A 19,395-nucleotide genomic window follows, 5' to 3' on the forward strand; every position below is an offset into this window, starting at 1 on the left:
AATAATTTCATTTTGCCCTCACGTGTGTGCCACCCTACTCTCATGCGATTGTTGCCCACTCTTATTCTTGCATGACAGCTTGACGTGATCGCTGCCCGGCTCCGTTTGATGGACGTGGCGGCTTGACATGTGGGTGTCGCTTGACCTGCCCCGTTGGTAACCGAAGTGTCCCTGCCGTCCTTATCAGATGCTTCAGGCTCGGTGCCAGTAACATGGGCCGGCTTTGTGTTGCTCGTCTCCTCACACTGGCAGCACCTGCCATGTGTGATCCATCATCAGGAGCGCTTGTCTTTTAGGCCGAATTGGCTCACTCGGTAAGGTCAGGCGTGCTCTTAGATACAGTTTGCAGGAGCCATTGACTGAGGACATGTGACTGAGAATTAAATAACTGCTGAGGAGGTGAGCTCACGGAGGACGTCTGTCGAACCCTGGTTCACTGCTCATACAGCTCTGCTGCAGGCCTGTAATTTACTAGACAAACACCAGGCTTCTCTCTTTTACTGCACACCGAGGCAGAACAAGTACACGTACAAAACCCCCACAAATATTACAAAAAATAACTGACATTTTACAGGAGTTTTCTGTTTTTAATTTTTTTAGCAAAGCTTTTGCGTTTGACATTATCTCTAGGGTCAGTATATAATTGCGTGACTTTTTGTAACACAGTTGACAGGTATCATAGTTGACATTTTTGCTGTTTTCAGGCCTAAAATCAACACGGACGCCTATAACCAAACACCACATGGCATTTATAGAGAAAGAGTCTTCTAAAATATTAGATACACAACTGAGTAAAATTGAAAGTTATTTATAGAAAGATATTGTAGTAAACCTGTTGATATGTGATAGACACTTGACTCACACACTACTTTATATTAAATGACTCAAAGCCTTGGAGTCTTCCAGTCTTTTCTTTAGAAGGAAATGACATCATGTGGAGCAGGTCATGTGATCTGGAATTAACACACTTCCTTGAGAGGTGTTTTTTCTAACAGGTAACTTAGTTGAAAGTGATTTGTCAGACACTGATACAATTAGTTATTTTCCATATAAAATTTGTTATATTGCAAAAAAAGAAATATCTGTCATGATTATCTCAACTTAATAAAAGAACACAAAACTATTTCTGAATAAGCTCATTTTATTATTGTTTATGTAACAGGCCCAGTAGGTAAATGATGCTTAAAATGCATCTTAGTTCACTCTTTTTTTTTTTTTTTTGTCTATGTCCACTAAACTTCCATGGCTTCTCATACTGTACACAATGCAACATGTATTATACAACAGCGCAAACAAAATCCACAAAACGTGCCACTGGCACAGATAATGGGAACCCATAATCCCATAAAAGCACTGGCGAGCCCGACAAAGTTGACACAAACCCTTTTTACACACAAAAACAGATACAGAACAAAAGAACACTGAACGTTACATATTTTAAAGGAATATCAAAGGAGCCCCACAAAGCTAACAAAAGCAAAAGAAAGAGCGCGAAAACAACAATACCGCCGCCGGGCTACTCCTAGCTGAACGTAGCCTGCTAGGCTAATGCTTGTTAGCATCTGGCAAAGCGGCCGTCACAATACACGAAATACACGCACGCATCGAAAATACCGTCCTTATGAGAGTATTTTAGGCGCAACAGACCATGTAACTTATTCCAACCTCATTTGAACTTTATGGTGATTACTAACCTGTGAGAACCAGGAGAAACAATGAAATGGACAATAATTTCTGTTCTTCTTCCCTCACATCTGCCGGTCTGAAGATCATGAGGCTGCTAAACGCACTCAATAGGTTGAGCCCCCTTGTGGCGTAATCTAGGAACTATACCTAGACAAGCTTCATACAGAAATTCAAATAAAAAATACTCCCATTCACAGATTTTTACCTACAATTCACACATTAGGACCAATACATATCACAAAAATGTGATCACACATTTCTTTGTGTCACATTTAGCTAATTAGAAGGTGGTTGTTATTAAATTGGAATTGTTAATGATATCCAGTCATTTTTTATTAAGTGATTGTTTACATAATGCATAATTATGGAATTTGTAAAGACATCATCATAATGAACACAAAAAACATCATCTTTTTTTTTAGATTTTATAAAAATGTATGTTAGATATATCCCGTGGACTTCAAAAGTCCCTCAATTATATATTGGCCCATGTAAATGACCACTCTAAAAGTTATTCTAACTGTAATTCCATGCCAAATTACATTTTTTTCTCATTCCTTAACAATATTCATACAATGTGTTTTTCTGCTTACTTAAATTACATTCAGATTCACAAATTAAGCAAATTTTTCTCATTGCATCGAACACAATACATCCATTTTTTAGTTGAATTTTTCAGGCATGTTGTGGTCCTCCTGTGTTGCAGTTTTTGGGTGGTACGTAGTCTTCATTGAGTCTTGTATTGTCACCGCTCTTATTGTTGAAACTCACAGTGTTCTCAGGCCTGCTTTTTTTTTTTTTTTTTTTTTTTTGCAGTTTTTGCCCTATATATTTACTTAAGATTTTTTATTGAAATAAAATTGTGAAAGCAGAATTCTAACATATCACTTCAAATTTTCATCTGAACAAATTATTATTAAAAAAAATGTGTTGGAAACGGTAGTGGCGTGTACATTAATTTTTGTATTTCAAAATAAAACAATTATTTTGTAATCTTGAGCATCTGTTCAAACTTTGTTGAAGGTGTTTTGTTGTATTAATTTAGGTAAAAAACTGTAAGAAAAAAGTGTTTCTCTGCAAAACATGATTAAAATGTCTGTAGAGGTATTGTTTTTGCATTTCATTTGAATTAGTAACATTTAAATTTTGGTTGGCCATTCATTTCGTTGTTTTTAACATGCTTTTACAGTGTACTTTTGATTCTTTTGCTGCTAATGCAGAATTTCTATACTTGCCACCGTACATTTTGACTTTATTGAGTTGGTAATTTTACTAAAGTAAAGGATGAAATGTTTTGCAATGGCTTTTAAAAGCTGTAATATTCCCTTTTTGATCAAACAATTTGACCTTGCATTAAAAACTCATTACTTATAGATCACCAATGTAGACGTTTCACCTATTTTTCTACAAGCTGTTCGGAACATGTTGTCAGGCCTCTTTTGTCCCACATGAAGACAGCTGATTTATTGGCTCTTTGGAATGAGACGGCAGGGAACTCACGCTGTTAACAGACGCTACAGTTTGTTTGTTTCCCTTCAGGCCGCAACAGTATTACCATTTGAGCGCACTGTTTTGAATCGGATACCTGTGCACGCGGGATATTCAAACCAGCCAACCAGAGGACACCTTCAGAGCACCGAGGAAGGAAAGCAGAGAGTGTAAACCACACCCTTGGAGGCTGGCTGGCCTTGAATCAGCTTCTTGACGGGGTAAGAAGAGGAGGTGTTTAAGCTCATCAACGTTCAGGCACAATTACACCCAGAAGTGTGGTTGAAACAGATCTGCGATTCAGCTGCTTCGCATTTCTTCCTCTGCCGCATTTTTAAAAGTGACAAGCAGCTATAAAAGCCAATGAGGTGGAAGCGGACGTGTTGATTTACTGATGTGAGGGACACTAAGTGTGCTAACAGTCACAGCAGCTTGAGCATTCCTCTGTGATTATACCACCGCTCTCCAACTTACATACTTCACTGCTGTACTTCATACATTGGATCCACTCCCTGTTCTTCACTGTTTCTTCATCCACACACACACAGATGGACATATGGATACTCATTATCTCCCCCTCACACCCTCTCTCCTCCCTTTGTCTTCCTCTTTTGAAGAATTTTCTATGCAGATCCAAGTCAAACATCTGGGTCAGCTTATATCTAGTGGAACAAGACTTGCAGGATATTGTTGGCAGGATGTGTGAGCTGGAGCAGTTTACTCTGTGGGAATCCCCAATACACAATCACACAGAAACACACACACACACACAGAGCAACAAAGATGCTTACACACAAACACACACTCTCAGTTTGCTGACACTGGATTTCCAGGTGCAGTGATTCATGCCAGACGTGTCCACTGTTGTCGCGTAGTTAAAGGAAACCAAACACACAACGATTAATAGTTGATTAAATGCCATGTTTAATATTCTAGAAGTATTGGTTATTACCAAAAAAATAAGATTACAAAATAGGCTCAAGAAAGGGGATAAATTATATCCTATTGCTGAACACTGAATACATACAGTAATATGATAATCTGTAACTTAATATATGTTCACAAATTATTCATTTATGTGCAAGAAATGCTTCAACTTCCATTTCTGCAAATCTCCCCAACCTTCCCCTTGCCTTTAAATGAAATCGAACAAACTGAGCAAACTGCAGAATTTTGAGTGCAAAGATGAAACGTACCCTGTTGTGTCTGTGAAGTCGCTGGCTGCTATGAGAGTAGTGCGACTGGCTCCGGATAAGTTGTGGTATGAAAAACAGTTGCAGAGGGAAAACACAACTCCCGCTGAAGGCCTCCCCTCCCTCCCCTCCTGCTCTGTGAACCCACAAACTAACTGCTGGACCGCTTCCCTCATGTGTAGCTGCAGTGTTTACAAATTGCTTAAGACAAAAATCCATCGCTCTTCTGTCCTCTATCTCTCCTGATTTACATTTCTTTCCCCCTCTTGCTCCTCCTTCTCCCCCCCCCCCTCCATTCTCTTGCACTGATTCACTCTTTCTTCTCTGCCGACTCTCCTTCTTTTGGTTTTTCATCTGTTTTGTACTCCAGGAAGAAGTCGTTGCAGGCGACTGTGAGGGCGCCCATCAGGATGATGAACTCGGTGAAGTCTACCTCTCCGTCGTTGTTGGCGTCCAAGTCGTTCATCACTTTCTCGACTGCTTCATTATCTTTGGAGCTCTGTCAGTGGGGGAACACAGAGAGAGTTAAGAGTGTGTGCTCTGCAGTGTATGTGTGTGTGTGTGGGCATACATCACTGCACAGGCTTGTTCCAACTTGTGGAGGATGTGAGCGCATACCTTTGCTTGTGTGATGCATTTTTTTTTTTTTGCAAAAGTGCATTAGTGTGTTAGCCACATCTTACCCCTAAGTAGCTCCCCAGCTCCTCTAGTAGCAGCTCCTTCAGCTCGCCCCTGCTCAGAGTGTACTTGTCGCCCTCCTTCCCTGAGTACTTGTGGAAGGTCTTTATGAGCATCTGCATGGCACTCTCCAGGTTGGAACTGGGCTCCTTGGACATGCTGGAAAAGGTAATCAGGTCACAGGGGTCAGGCTCCGTCACAAAATGCCCGCTCCAGCCCCGGCTGCATGTGCGGTCACATAGCAACCGAGGGTGAAGCCACCTCCAAGACAAAGTGATAGTTGGACAGGCAGATTGATGAATGGAAGAAAACCAGACAGGTTTCCCCATTTCTACACAGCGGGTTGAATAACACTCTGAAATGCAGAGGCTATTACTGACCCCAATTCAAGTAGTCTGGCCACTATGTGTGTGTGAGACCTTACTAGGTTTTACATTTCAGAGGTTTGGGATGGAAAAGATGGAGGAGAGCTTTGGAAAAGCTTTTCGAACAATCTTACACACATTGTGTCCGGCATCGTGGAGCTTCTTGTGCTGGACTCGTGGGGAGACTGTGCACACACAGACACAGATAAGTCACTGTCAACAATGCAAAGAAAGGTGGAGTGTAAAGAAGAAAAAAACAGCACGCGCTTCATTGTTTTATTTGGTCCTCAGGTTATCGCTCTTGTAAGCTGAATTGGTAATGCATGTAGTGATTAACACGGTGGCATCAGTGAAAAGGGGCTTCATGTCTGTCTCTGGTCTGATGAGCGCCTAACAGTCTTATCATTCAAAATGGAAACCAGAGGTGAAACCCAACACCTGAGGTATATACGTATATACGCTAACATACAGATGGGGGCATTCGCTTCCACGCTTGCTCAGACACATTCAGCCTTTATGCTCAGGTTTAAAGTTCAGGGAATTTGAAAACAGGCTGTGGTGTTATGTCAAGGCTAATCCACAACAAAAGCGCCCAATGTGCACAATCAAACTGCCAGTTTCCTCCCCGTGCATCATTTATTATCTATTGACTCATACAAAAGGAGACAGGGATGCTAATGTCAGTCTCTGGTTATTGCCTCTCATCATGCTGCAGAGCATTGTGCCGGAGAGGTCAGAGTTACAAGCAGCGGTTACAAAAGAGGAGGTCAGCCGACACCAAAGCTGTAGAGAATCTATAGGGGTCATCTGTCTCACTGACTGACACAATACAATAGGGAACCATGGAGACAAAAATGTCACCAGTAACACAATATTTCAAATGGTAATAATGCATATGCACGATGCAATCTTAATGACGGAACAAGATCCATGTGGCACGGCAAATAAGAAGAAGTTTTATGAAGCAGGAAACGTGGTTTGGCATATCCATGCCATGCTTGTAGCTACCATATATTCTACACTGATGCCGGTATATTAACACTTCTTGCTTTTCTCGTTTCCATGTTTTACTGATGCATGAACTGCCTCGTCAAGAAAAAACATCACATCATGACAAAAACAGTTTAGTCTGAGCTCCCACTACACGGTGTCCTTCTGCGCTGACATTTTTCATTGTACCGCTATTTCTTGCAGCTGCACAGTTGATAAAACCCTTTCTTTTCTGAAGGAAACCATCAGATACAGAAGAGAAAGTCCAGCACAGCAGCTCTTTCAAGTTGTCCGTCTTACCTGAGTGCTGATGGAGGGCCTCCTTTGTCTTTAAAGAGGTGCAGGGGACAGAGCCAAGGCAGAGATGGATGGGGAGAGAGTTTGCCAGTGGCTTAAATATCACCTGTTCCCCTCCCACCCCCTTTCCTCCCCCACACCAAACTCCTTCACCCTCTTACGTAGGCCGATTCTCTTACCTCCCCCTATCTCTTTCTCTGTGCAGGTGTTTCTCCCTCATCACACACATGCATGGAAATGGATTTTTAAACTCAGCAAACCACAAATAGAAACGTGCTATTGTCACAGTTTTATTCAATATTAGCCATTAACATAGAATGAGCAAAAAAATGATACAGCATTACATATAAGGTTGAAATATTAGCATGGTGAAGTTTATTGGACGTGATAGTGGACCGAAAGGAGTCCAACTGCTAAACATAAACATACTTTCTAGTACTTTGCAGGAAATAAACAGAGTACATGACGGAAACCTGCACAATATCCCGGGAATGATTCCGTAATCATAAACATTTTAAGCCTTAAAAGTACACTCGTACGTAGGATTTCTAACACAGCGGTTTTATCTCCATCGACTGTGTCTCAGGATGAATGAGACTTATTGTGTCGCAATAGAAAAACGTGGCTGCGAAACACTCCCTGCTGCAAATCTGCTGTGTTTGGTTCCAGCATGTTTTTAATCTACATGAGTTAAGGCTGGGTGGGGTTTACACCGAGGGACAGTAACAAAACTGCAGACAGTTCAGCCACTTTGAAAGAAAACGTTTCAAATGCGGGATTAACTGATCAAAAAATGACTTCCAGATGATGTTTAACCCAGGACTTAGAATGCAGGCATGTGTTGGTAGTGCAAGTTAAGTAATTTAACATATCAGTAAAGTGAATGTACTGCTTTATCTCAGCTACTCTAGTGCAATCCATCTATAAAAATGGCGCAAAAGAGGCTGACATTTCCATTATTCACAGGAAGTACCAAAAAAGTATTCTGATATTTTAAAGTATATAGTATATATTTCATAAAACACATAATAAAATAATCTAAAAAAGGCCCAGAGTGTTCAGTAAGTTTGTTAGTACTGCAGGAAATGCACTGTGAGTATAAAAGCGGTGCAGAGTGAGTGTAAATGACAGAGTATTTACAATGGGAGTGTCACAGTGAGGCAGGCTGATCACATGACTCCAGCTTATTTGTCTCGCCCATTTTGCCGTGGAGCAGTTTGAAGTGCCAGGTGCTGTGACAGTGCATGAGGCGCACACTTTGGTAGCGTGCCCAAAATGTGTGTTCGCCTTACGCCCTTCACAGCCGGCATAAACGCGCGCCTATAACATAGCAGGGCCTGCAACACAAGCCGTCGTTTTTTTTTCTTCTTCTTGTGGCTGCATTATTGATGACCAGACAATTTACACGTCATTAAATTGTAATTAACAAATTGCATATAATGTGACGAAGAACATGTTCAAGTGATCTCCATAGTGGTCCGAACAAAGAGTTAGATATAGGTTTAAGAGTTAAATATAAATGAGGCCAAATAGAACTTAAATAATGGCCCTGATTATGGTAATACATCGGTAATATCTGGCAAATAAGCTTCTGATAGCATGCAACATCTTATTATAAGGCTGTTGTAAAAGATCACACCACAAAGATTCATATTGATGGCTCAGTATTCAAATAAAAAAGCACAACCTCTGACTACGATGCCTTTTTTCTTATACTACCACCTCGTACTGATGGGTAGGTTCACTGGAGCCCGGGATTACTTTCATGTAATTGTTTGAGTCCCAGGGTGTGTTACCCCATCAAATGTCTAATCCAGTAGTTTCCCAATGCCTGGTACACAAGGATCCAGTTGCAGGTCAAACAGGGTCTCTAAACTGTACGAGGGTGTGACTGACAAACACACAAGCCTGAACAACTGGCGGCTAAAACTACAAACAACGAGCAATTTTTTAAGGAACCAGAGGTCAAGTTTCTACTGAGGCCTGTTCTCGTCTCTCCCCTCCATCCAGAGCTGCTAGGGGTCACTCCTCATAACGTACCGGCCCGCAACGGCTCAATAAACACAACCTGCCGTGGCTTCGAACATGCAATTACAACAAAGGCACTGAGAAGAAGCATCTCTACCAGGTGACATCTGTTGTGGCTTTCTTGGTGCTTTGTTCGGTTGTCCTCTCTTCTAATCCAGGTATATTAGGTTGCATGCACACCTTCTCTGACCTGCTCCTCTAGTCACCAGCCAGCACCCACGGGACTATTTTGGGCTCCCTTTTTGACCCTTAGGGTCCTTTGGTGTGGATTCCATCTCTGGACCTTAATTATTTAGCCAGTGGTCACACCTGATCTTCCAGTTAATTCATGGCTGACTACAAGCGGAGAGAATATATCGGAGGCAACTTTTCTGGGATATACAGAGAAGAAAGAAAAGAAAGAAAGAAAGAGGGTGTGATGCGGGCATTGAGAACACAGTTAAAGATGAGCTGAAGTAATGCAAAGATTCAGCAAAACAGTTAGTTTATTGTCATGCTAAATCAGCTCCAAAGCACTGTGAATTAAAAAGGTAAAAAGGAGAAAGGTTTAGTGTCAGATTTTCTCATACAGAAATGTGCTTATTAGCTTTTTAGCCAAGATTCAGATGAGTCTCATGTCTGCCTGACAGTGTAAACAGCAAGCCTGTCTCTCTCCAACCATATCCTCTTAAAGCTCACTAATTAACACACAACATCATGTTTGCTCTGAAGTGCAAATAACCAACTAAACAAACAGGATGTGCCAATGTAATTCATGAGCTTTTTTTTGTTGGTTTGTTGTTGTTACCTTTGGAAAGAGACACACTGCTGTTTCCTTCTGCTGGTTGTAGCTTCACATTCAATGGATACATGCAGGATTTGTGTCATTTGTCTCATTTAAATCTCGGCTATTAAGCTAATTAGTGTATTTCCCAAAATGTCAGATTATCCCTTTAAGGTGTTAGCGAGATGTATGATGCTGCAGGACCCAAAAGACTGTAATACAAGGCTGCAGGACACGACTGTGGAAGCAACAGAGACACAACCAGGATGATATTTAGACTAAAATCCTTGTTGGCAGTGGTGTGTTAACATACTTTGGCCACATTTGCTGGGAAATCATACTTTGCAGCAAAGTTTTCACAGGGATTCTGCATGCACATGATAGTGTACGTCTGCATGCCATCATAGTATATCATAATGAGGTAAATGTGCTAAGGGAGGCACATGCTAAACATTTGAACATAGTGGTAATGAGTAGTACAAAAGCAATACATTTACCGTCATGTACATGGATCATTTTTCATATATAAGGAGTGGTGTTTCTATCAGAGCTGGACCTGTAGTGTTTGAACTTTTACCTGTACTTTCTTTGCACTTTGAACATGAGTATTTGATGTTTTTTTAAAAAAATCATCAGTGGATTTTCAACTTATTTTGACATTATTGATGCTGTTTCGTGTTGAATGTAAATGTGTAGTGTGTTTTTTTTTTCTTTTTGGTTTTTATGTTTTGCAAAGGAATCTATTGTCCCCTATGAGGTCGCTTCCTCTATCTTCTTCTCCACTTCTTCCCCCACAGCATCCACAGCAGCAGCCACCTTCTCCACAGCTTCATCCACTTTTACCGTCTCCTCCACCTTCGGTACTTCTTTCGCCACCTCTTCTACGACCTTCTTGGCCGGCTCTACCACCGATGCTGCTGCTTCTGTTGCTGCCGCCGCCGCTTCTCCGGCTGCTGCTGTTAATCCTCCCGCCGCTCCTGCTAATCCTCCTCCTAAGGCTGCAGGCTTGGGCAGCGTCTCGCCTTCCGCCTTTGCTTCTACCTTCACCTCCACCTTTGCGTCTGCGTTTGCTTCTACCTTCGCAGCAGCAGCAGCCGCCTCTGCTTTCAGCTCTTCATTTGCCTCTGGCTTTGCCTCCTCCTTTGCCTCTGCCTTTGCTTCCGGCTTCTCTTCCTCTTTGTTGTTGGCGCTGTTGGCCACTTGTTCGGACGCGGCGTTCTGTGCAGGCTCCTCTTTGGCGAGGCTGCGCTGCTCGCTGAGCGAACATGCTAGGTAGCCGACCAGCTTCAGGTACTCCTCGAAGCCCACCTTGCCGTCGTGGTCAGCATCCAGCCCCTGGCCCATGTTGTTGATGGCCTCTTTGCTGTCTGCATCCTGGGAAGTAAGGCACACATGAGCATGAAACCATTAACCATGATGATGAGTAACTCTAGCTGAACTGTCACAGGTGAAATCACCGTGCACGATTAGTAAATGACCCCTCCATCAGTGGCTCCATTTGCATTACAATACTGATGAATGTCACCCTATCATATTGGATCACTTTTCCTATTCACCTACTGTACATTACACCACTAATTGGCCACAATTCACGTGTTTAGAAATCTGGACAGCTAATACTAGACTGCTGTGTGCCTTTTTTGTGAGGCGGTTACATAATGTAAGTGTTGGCATCAATTCAGGGAGGTTCAATGGAGATTTCCTAACCGAAAGGATGTTGCCGAGCTGGGATTTGACGAGGCTCTGGAATTCCTTCTTTCCTAGACTCTCCTTTCCTTTGGACGACTTCAGGTAGACCGTCACCAGGGTCTGAATGGCATGCTCCATGACTCCTGTCTGTGCAGATAGATTAGATAGATTAGACAGATGTGATTAAAAAGTGGTCGCGTGCTGTACGTCTCATTCAAAACACACAGAGGTAACAGGCACATGCAGTGGAAAATAAAACAGAGGATCTCCTCGTGTCCCTGCGAGGCCTTTCGTTTCAGGTGTTGATTCGAGAACTGCGATGAGGGAGGGATGGTGACGTGAGATAAGCGGAGAGGGTGAGAGGGAGTCTGATTGAGAGACAAGCTGTGATGCACAATGGAAGTTCTGATCTTTGATAGGTCATCTGATCTGCTGAAGCTACCGAGGGGACTGGGCTTCAGATTACAGAAGGGATTACCTAGTCCCTGTCTGCTCGTCCTCCTTCTTCCCCTCCCTTCCTCTTTCTTTCCTTCTTACCTGCCACCATCCTACCCTTCTTTTCCTCACCTTGTCGCATGCAAACACACCAGTGACCTTCATTATTTACACTTCAGTAGCTAATTCTCAGACAATAATGCATGCAGACTGCCTCACTCTGACAGGGAGACTATCGCTCATTCAGATCTTGACACATGTATAGATAAACCTCCTCAAAGTGCAACATGCCACTGGGTGACACATGTTTGCCGAAATTCCATTCATTGCTGTCTGTGGAGATCACTTAGACAGGAATTTACAGGCCAACTCCGAGCTAGTTTGCCCCAAAGCAGTGAGAAGATTTGTTCACGGCAACAACACACACACACAAAAAACGCCTGTCAGCTGGAAAGCAAACAGGTTCCACTGATGAGAGGACACACTGTGGACTCTTTGTTTCGCCTGGTGTTGTCAGTAATTTGTACAAAACAAATGCATATTGGAATTACTGGAGCTCATGTCACACTCAACTACCGTCCAAGAGAGGCGATTTCTCCTCAGCAGCCACCACAAGCACACCCAGCCAATTAGGGCATGCGTCTGTTAGTCTCATTATACCTTCAGGGACAGGGAGCTCTGACAGCACAGGGTCAATAAAATCTAACATTTCACTCCCCACTTTGCAGATTTTGCAGGTGACCCAGTGATCTTTTATGGTCTGCCGCCACAATAAAACCAGAAGTTAGCATGCAGAGAGGGAGCATATCTCATTTGATTGTAAAAACAGCTGCCACAGACCAAAGGTGTGAACATTAGGAGAACTGATCTGACAAAGCAAGTTGGTTTTTTGTCACTTTTTGTTGGATTGGCTCTAAACAAATCCCGCGTTCTGCAGGAACTTTAGGGGACTTCTTCCTGAGCTGCTGGTGACACACCCTCTGCAGCCTGAGTACACAAGGGCCTTAACGGCTGCCAGTGTGTCCTATTAAAACACGCACAAACAAGATATTTCTTCTATTCTTAGCCTGACATTTATGCCCATCCATTCTCACATTCATTATTCACAAAGGAGTCTGTCTTGAGGTGTCATTGTCTGGACACGTGCCCCATTTTTTTAGGCAAATGAATTCGTCCTCCCACGTCAGAGTCTTCATCTTTTCCAGCTCTGGAGACCAACTGATCCCCCGCTATTTGCCTGAAAAGCTCCCAAAACAACTGCGCAAATAATTAAATATACAGGCCTACAACCAGAGGTTTCCCGTTTCCCCTCCAGAGCCCAAAGGAGATTGAGTGTTGCGTTTCCAAATGGGCGAATGTGATACGGTATGTGCGCAGAGTAATGACAATACTACCGCTCGTGTGGCATAAAATATTAACACAGGAACAAGTTAGGTTGTGGCTGTAAATTGCGGTGAGCAGACGCACAGTGACAGTCTTTCATCTAATTCCTCGCCAGGCTTTGAAAATACAGACGATATCAACAAGCGTCCGTTTTTTTATGTCAAGATTCAGCAGCAGCATTTAAAACTGTGACACACAGCAATGAGAGAAGCTGTCAGCTACACTAAAATCCACCCTAAAAGACAGGCTGTCACTCCTGTGGGCCTCTTTGTTAAAAAAAATACTGCGCCTAAAATGTTGTTTAAACACGTTTTGCTCGAAAATGCGCTTTTACGCACGAGCCGTGTGCCATCTGCGTAAGTTTAAACCCAAATACTCTGTCACCTCGGCGTCACTTCAATTTTTGATAGGCTGTTTGCAATTGATCAGCGACTTGACAACTGATCTACATCAAAATATCAGATATCTTTCCTAGAAACGGACACGGAGAGCATATGGCAATCGCGCCCTGGCGATCGAACCAAAAAGCGCAAATAAACGCCAACAACTATTAAGATTTACTCTTTTATCAAACTGCAACATGAGCCCTAAAACTTCGAAGGAGCCGGAGTCATTGAAACCGTCCTGCAGTCAGACAGCGGCCAAGTTTCATGGGATGGCTCTTGCAAGAGTTTATCGAAACGTGGCAAAAAAAAAGCCCGATGAGAAAATAAGCAGCTTAAACAGAAGATAAACCCAAAATAAGCCAATAAAGACGCATTCAACTCACCGTTTACAGTCTGTGCGACAAGAGAAGTGTATAAATGTGCGCAAATGTGAGTTTCTGCCCTCTTCTCCGCCTTTCTACGCTGCTTTGAGCCCAGAGAACTTGCCAAACTAGTAGGACTGCAGAATCTCTTCCGTGATTTAGGTTTTTTTTTTTCCTGTCCTTAAAACTTTTCCCCCTTCACAAGTCAAAGGGCGTGTACCTGGAAGAGTGAGAGGCAGAGCTGGGAATGTGGAAGAGCCGCGACCCCAACTCTCATGAAAAAGGGAGTGAAAGTGTATCAAAACACTTAAAGTCGGTTTTTATTGGAATTATCCTTGGCTCACGGGCCAGCTGTTTCACGTCATGTGTGATTTGCTCAGTTTCACGCCAACTAGGAAGACTTGAGGCTTGGAGAGGCTTCATCTGCAGGGACAGGAGACAGGGCGGATGGGATTACTTCATCAGCAAAGGACTGGGGCGCTTTCAAAACTATTTAACTTATTAAATGTAGAGAAAGAAAGAAAACTGAAAGCAGAGCTATAAGCCAGATTCCTTTCAGGGAGTAAATGTTTTTTAAAAAAAAAACACACGAATGTCTTTGGAAAGCACACTTGAATTCAGTTTCCACAACATCCTTTTGGTTTCACGCCTTGAAAAGTTGATTTAAATCAAATTCTTCGACTATAAAATGCAGTTAACCTTCGTGTTGTCCTGCAGGTCAAAACTGACCCGGTTTTAAGTTTGAAAATGTGGGGGGTGGGGGGGGAAAGCAATATTTTCACAGTGAAACTTCTGATGTCCACATTTTCAACATTTTTCTAAAATCTTTGAACATTTTTTGGTGAAAAAAAGAAATGTTAAAAATGTTTAAGAACATTCACATAAAAATCAACCAAAATCCAGCGAAATTCGCTGGATTTTGGTTGATTTTTATGTGAATGTTCTTAAAGAAAATATTAGAAGTTTTACTCATATATATCTGTAATCACTTTAGATATTTTTAGGATTTTTTGGAAGATTTTTACTCATTTTTTACAAGAATTTTCTTGCCAAATTTGAGGGATTTATTGAAATAAAACTTTTAAGGAATTATTTTAATTCACTTCCTGAAGGTTTTGCAAATTTTCAGAAATTTGAAGATTTTTTTTGCTGAATTTTTGTATTTTTTTCAGATAGGGAAACAATAATTTTTGTTGCCTGTAAATGTAGACAACAGGAGGGTTAAAAGGGAGAAAAAACAATTTGGCTGCAACAGAAGATCAGACTTTTCCAAGCTGGCATTTGGGAAATTTGAGAGTAGGAATCTTTAGTGAAAATACTGCAGGAAAAAAACGAGTGTGGGTGGCAACTGTGGTGCAAGGGATGAAGCAGTCGTGCCGGATTCTTCCAGATATCTTTTAAGTCTTTGTATTTTTTAAATTCCCTTCTCAGATTAGATCTTTCTGCTGCTGCTGCGTCTTTGTGTGGATGAGAGAGATACAGGCCTCCACACTTGAGGGGAGTTTCTTCTCCAGACGGCGTCCTAACACTCTGATTTTATCCCCGACTCTGTTGCTTGGTGACTCATTTGCCCGTCACCACACCTCCCAGACTGGCACCTTAACGTGTGTGATTTGGATACAAAGGTCACGTTTACTGATCTACCCAAAGATCCGTGTTGTCAAAATCATAACAGCACCTTTTTTTTTCTTGTCTGGCAAAATTAAAACAGGCCTATAGGCTATAAAACGGCTGGGGAGCCTGCCAGCGCACATAACTCTGTCTAGACGTCGGAATTAATACAAAATGACCATAACAGCAAGAATTAGCAGCCAAAGAAGCACAATGCAATTAAACTGGAAAAGTAAAAAAGCAACAATAGGTCCTCCCAAACACAATGGGGATGCATTTGGCCCTCGTGTCCCTGTAAACCGAGGCCTCAGTGGCACACAGTAAAGACCAGGCTATGCTTTTGCATCATCCCTGCTTAATGCTTGGACAGGCAGCTTTGTGAAGGCATTATGAAGCTCTATGGAACCAGATATGGTCTGGATGGTGTGGCTGTGGCGGCGGTAGTGGATATAGGATTACAGGCCCCTAAATCAAGGCTGTAATACACTCCTGCTCAAATGTGTGTGGCAGGACTTCACATAACGTTGTGAATGAATGACAGGAGACAGCGTGTCGATTGGTTGAGGGTTCAGCGACAATGAAGCCTTTAATTCACAGTTCCCCGCATTCAACAAATGGTTAACTAAAGAGTTACAGATGTGGCACTGGTGCAGCGATAAAAGAATTTCAAATGCTGCTGTGTTTACAGCTGGAGAGCCAGTCGATTGGCCGCTCGTTGCGCAATCAGAGTGACAGAAGATGGCGAGCTCTACTGGCTGAAGCCTCCCTCTTTGCTCGCCAGTTTCCCAATCAGATCCCAGAACTCGGCGAAGGTCAGCTCGCCGTTTTTGTCGGCGTCCTGCGAGCCCATGAGCTGGTCGATCACTCCGGGCTCATTGGCGTTCTGTGGGGGAGGACAGAGAGGAGATCACTAGGAGGTCACTGAGCTGCAGCACAAAACACTCTCTGAAAGGCTGTCCTGCCACCTAATGGCTAAATAAAGCAATAAATAGAAGCAGAAAACTAGTTTCTTCACAGTCACACAGCTTCTTGATGATAACAGCCATCAAAAGCACATATTTATTCTGTTTATGTACACGTTCTGTAGGTAAAAACTGCAGAAAACAGAGCTCTATTACCTTCAGTTACCATCACAAAACATGCTTTCAGTATGTTTTGAAATGTGCAGCTAACATGTTCTGCATATTAACATACTGTGTCACAATCCATTCCACTTTCATAGAGATGCAATCCTATGTTACACCTACAAGATTTGTCACCATTTTGACCGGTTTGACATTTCAGCATGAATTAAATCAAAGTCTAATTAACTACATCTGATGGCTGCAATTTCACCAACACGGTATTTGCTTGCTTCCCTGTAAATTAAATGCACTTATCCCGTTAGTCAGACAAAACCAGCATGTGGAAGACGTTACTCTTTGCTGGAGATGCTGATTTAATTATTTTAATGAATTCAAAAATGGTACCTCATGGACTTTGTCACATGTTGTTCCCTCACATAGCACTAAAATCATGCAGTGTTTGGATGAGACATAAGAGCAGGGCTGCAAAACGCAAATGAATTTTAATCTTTGAGGCATCAGTATTGCCTTTTCTTTACAAGCAAAGTGTCTGAACTGTGCAATTTGCTACATGGTAAAGCAGATCTTTTCTCACATATGCAACCCATAAAATGATGATGTATTTATGGCGTTGCTTAACATCCGCCGAACCACGTGGTGGCAAAAACTGGATTTGTTATGAAGGGAAATACCAGCGGAGCTAAAAGCGATAAACTCAGAGTGATATAGTTTAACCCTGTGAAACCCACTGCTGCAAAAATACAACATCAGATTTATTTATTTTTATTCTATCTTTCTATGCTATGTTTTTCTATATTTGGGCTTACATGGTTATGTCGATTAAATATGAAAAAATAGGTTGTTTCTGCTATTATTTTTATGGAATTTAACAAGAAATGTGACTTATCTCAGGCCTGAACACTCTGAGACAAAAAACACTGAAAAATAAAAACAAAAGCAACTTTTTAAGTTCAATATACACCCCTGTCAAAAGTTTTGAGACGGGTTTATTTGAATGAGAAAGTGTCTCAAAACTTTTGACAGGGGGTGTACATTAATAAAACAGGTTGTTCCTTCTAGTATTACTACATAATTTCAAAACAATGAGCAAATATGACGCATCTCAGGCCGGAAAACATTGAAAAATTAAGTCCTTCAAGGAAAATGAAAACAAAAAAGCTTTTAAGTTAATTATACATAAAGACTGATTGTTTCTGATGCATCTCAGACCCAAAAACGCTGAAAAATAAAGTCCTCAATACGTCACATTTGGACAATTCTTTTTTAAAATGATGACAACCTATTTTTTCATGCATAATCGACGTAACCCTGGAAAATCCAAGTATAGAAAAAAATGAGCAAATAAAAATTATAATAATATATGTATATATAGAATAAAAATAATAAAATAGCAGCTAAAACTGATGTTGCATTTTTGCAACAGTGGGTTTTAAAGGGTTGAAAACAAAGCAGTAAAATGTCACGAGGCTCCAAACATTGCAGTGCTGCCACAATTTTAAAGACTGGACAGAAATCAGCGGGCAAAGATGCAGCTCAGGAGACACACCTTGACCAGGTTTGGTAGCTGAGCAATCACCAGACTTTTGAATTCGTCTTTGCTGAGGGTGCTGGCGGGTCCATCCTGCCCATCGGCGTAGGTCTTGAACTGGGCGATCAGAGTTTTGATGGCTGCTTCCATGATGACGTGTGCTGCAAAGTGAACAAACGGAGAAACGAAGCAGCTAAATACAGCATTCACAGACTCATTTATTCAGTCTTACAACAAAAAAACCACTCCTTACCTGCTGTGTTAAGACAGTGTGGTACCAAGAGCCTCGTCCCTCCTCTCTGACCGCCACCTCTCTGAATATATACGCTTCATCTCCGGCAGTCGTGCACACATCAGCGGAAAACGGCGGCAGGGTGCCCCCATCACTCTGGAGACACTCATCAAAAAGAAAAGAAGAAAAAAAACTGCACACATAAATACACAAGACAGAAAACTGCCACTGTGTCCTACAAAAGGGCAAATTTGTACTGATGATAGCACAAAACCCATTTGTGTGTGTTTTAGCAGAGCAAGGGCTTTAGAGATGGCATCAGGCCGCTCTAATCAGGAGGTGGAATCATGCATGGCTAAGCGGTAATCAGTTTATACAAAACATGACTCAAATAATACGGCGACGAGGACAAACACGCAACTAACCCCACAGAGAGAAATACGTTTGATGCGTTTTAGCTTTTTTGGGGGGATATTTCAGCCCATTTTTCATGATTATCTGACCCATCTGCACTCCACACTGGAAAAAAACTCCAGTCTCAAAACAAGAAAAAAAAAACTTATTTCAAAGAACTTTTACCCTCTGCCAATAGAGGAAGTGAAAAATGGCTCGGTAAGATTTCTTGAAATAAGATTAAAATTAGCTGGGGAAACTTATTTTAAGCTATATTTTACCAGGACTGTCAAGCTTAGGTGTCTTAATCATCCTGTTCTTCTCATTTATGGCACCAAAAATACTGTTGCCTTGTCTGAAAAAAATCCAGAAAATTCAGCAAAAATTTACCCAAATTTATAAAAATCTTCAAGAAGAAAATTCCTTAAAAGGTTCCCTTTGTTAAAAAAAAAATCCCCAAATTTGGCAAGAAATAAAAACAATCTGAAAATTGTAAATATTTTAAAAAATGAGTAAAAATCTTCAAAAAAAAACTAAAAATATTTAAAGTGATTACATATAGTATAAGTTCTTATATTTTCTTTCAGAACATTCAGGGGAAAAAAATCGACCAAAATCCAGCGAAATTCGCTGGATTTTAGTTGATTTTTTCCCCCTGAATGTTCTGAAAGAAACATTTTTAAACATTTTTTTGACAGCAAAATTTTTCCAAAAATTTCCCCCCAAATTCTGCAAATGTGAAACTTTTTACTGTAAAAATATAGATTTTTTCCCCACATTTTTAAACTTTAAAACCGGTCAAT

At 41.5% G+C, this 19,395-nt stretch overlaps 3 protein-coding genes across 4 annotated transcripts; all 3 read right to left on the reverse strand.

Annotated features, from left to right (window-relative positions):
* Positions 1–4,074: 4,074 nt before the first annotated feature.
* Positions 4,075–6,803, reverse strand: s100s (S100 calcium binding protein S). 2 transcript variants are annotated; one of them, XM_022208421.2, is made up of 4 exons: positions 6,701–6,783; positions 5,549–5,595; positions 5,051–5,204; positions 4,075–4,866 (listed from the first exon to the last, which is right to left on the reverse strand). In XM_022208421.2, exons 2-4 carry the CDS (start codon positions 5,560–5,562, stop codon positions 4,678–4,680), a joined length of 357 nt encoding a protein of 118 aa, XP_022064113.1. In that variant the 5' UTR covers positions 5,563–5,595; positions 6,701–6,783; the 3' UTR covers positions 4,075–4,677. The 2 variants fall into 2 exon arrangements, with proteins under 2 accessions (XP_022064113.1, XP_022064114.1); XM_022208422.2 differs by lacking the exon at positions 5,549–5,595 and having other exon boundaries at positions 6,701–6,803.
* Positions 6,804–6,974: 171 nt separating this feature from the next.
* s100u (S100 calcium binding protein U) lies at positions 6,975–14,008 on the reverse strand. Its single transcript, XM_022208427.2, has 3 exons — positions 13,765–14,008; positions 11,196–11,324; positions 6,975–10,862 (listed from the first exon to the last, which is right to left on the reverse strand). Exons 2-3 carry the CDS (start codon positions 11,313–11,315, stop codon positions 10,239–10,241), a joined length of 744 nt encoding a protein of 247 aa, XP_022064119.1. The 5' UTR covers positions 11,316–11,324; positions 13,765–14,008; the 3' UTR covers positions 6,975–10,238.
* Positions 14,009–15,906: 1,898 nt separating this feature from the next.
* On the reverse strand, positions 15,907–19,148 carry s100a11 (S100 calcium binding protein A11). Its single transcript, XM_022208419.2, has 3 exons — positions 18,221–19,148; positions 17,986–18,128; positions 15,907–16,237 (listed from the first exon to the last, which is right to left on the reverse strand). The coding sequence occupies exons 2-3, from the start codon at positions 18,115–18,117 to the stop codon at positions 16,103–16,105; spliced, it is 267 nt and encodes an 88-aa protein (XP_022064111.1). The 5' UTR covers positions 18,118–18,128; positions 18,221–19,148; the 3' UTR covers positions 15,907–16,102.
* Between the last annotated feature and the right edge of the window lie 247 nt (positions 19,149–19,395).

Source organism: Acanthochromis polyacanthus, chromosome 11 (assembly GCF_021347895.1).
Source record: "Acanthochromis polyacanthus isolate Apoly-LR-REF ecotype Palm Island chromosome 11, KAUST_Apoly_ChrSc, whole genome shotgun sequence".
In the NCBI taxonomy this organism is placed as follows: Eukaryota; Metazoa; Chordata; class Actinopteri; family Pomacentridae; genus Acanthochromis; species Acanthochromis polyacanthus.

Bases quoted from the DNA above. Each gene is read 5' to 3' on its own strand.
- s100s (XM_022208421.2), bottom strand. The intron at 4,867-5,050 runs GTAAGATGTGGC...CCCCACTGACAG, and splicing joins AGCTGGGGAGCTACTTAGGG to AGCTCCAAAGATAATGAAGC.
- s100u (XM_022208427.2), bottom strand. From the start codon at position 11,315: ATGGAGCATGCCATTCAGACCCTGGTGACGGTCTACCTGAAGTCGTCC. The intron at 10,863-11,195 runs GTTAGGAAATCT...CTTACTTCCCAG, and splicing joins AGCTCGGCAACATCCTTTCG to GATGCAGACAGCAAAGAGGC.
- s100a11 (XM_022208419.2), bottom strand. From the start codon at position 18,117: ATGGAAGCAGCCATCAAAACTCTGATCGCCCAGTTCAAGACCTACGCC. The intron at 16,238-17,985 runs GTGTGTCTCCTG...CCTCCCCCACAG, and splicing joins AGCTACCAAACCTGGTCAAG to AACGCCAATGAGCCCGGAGT.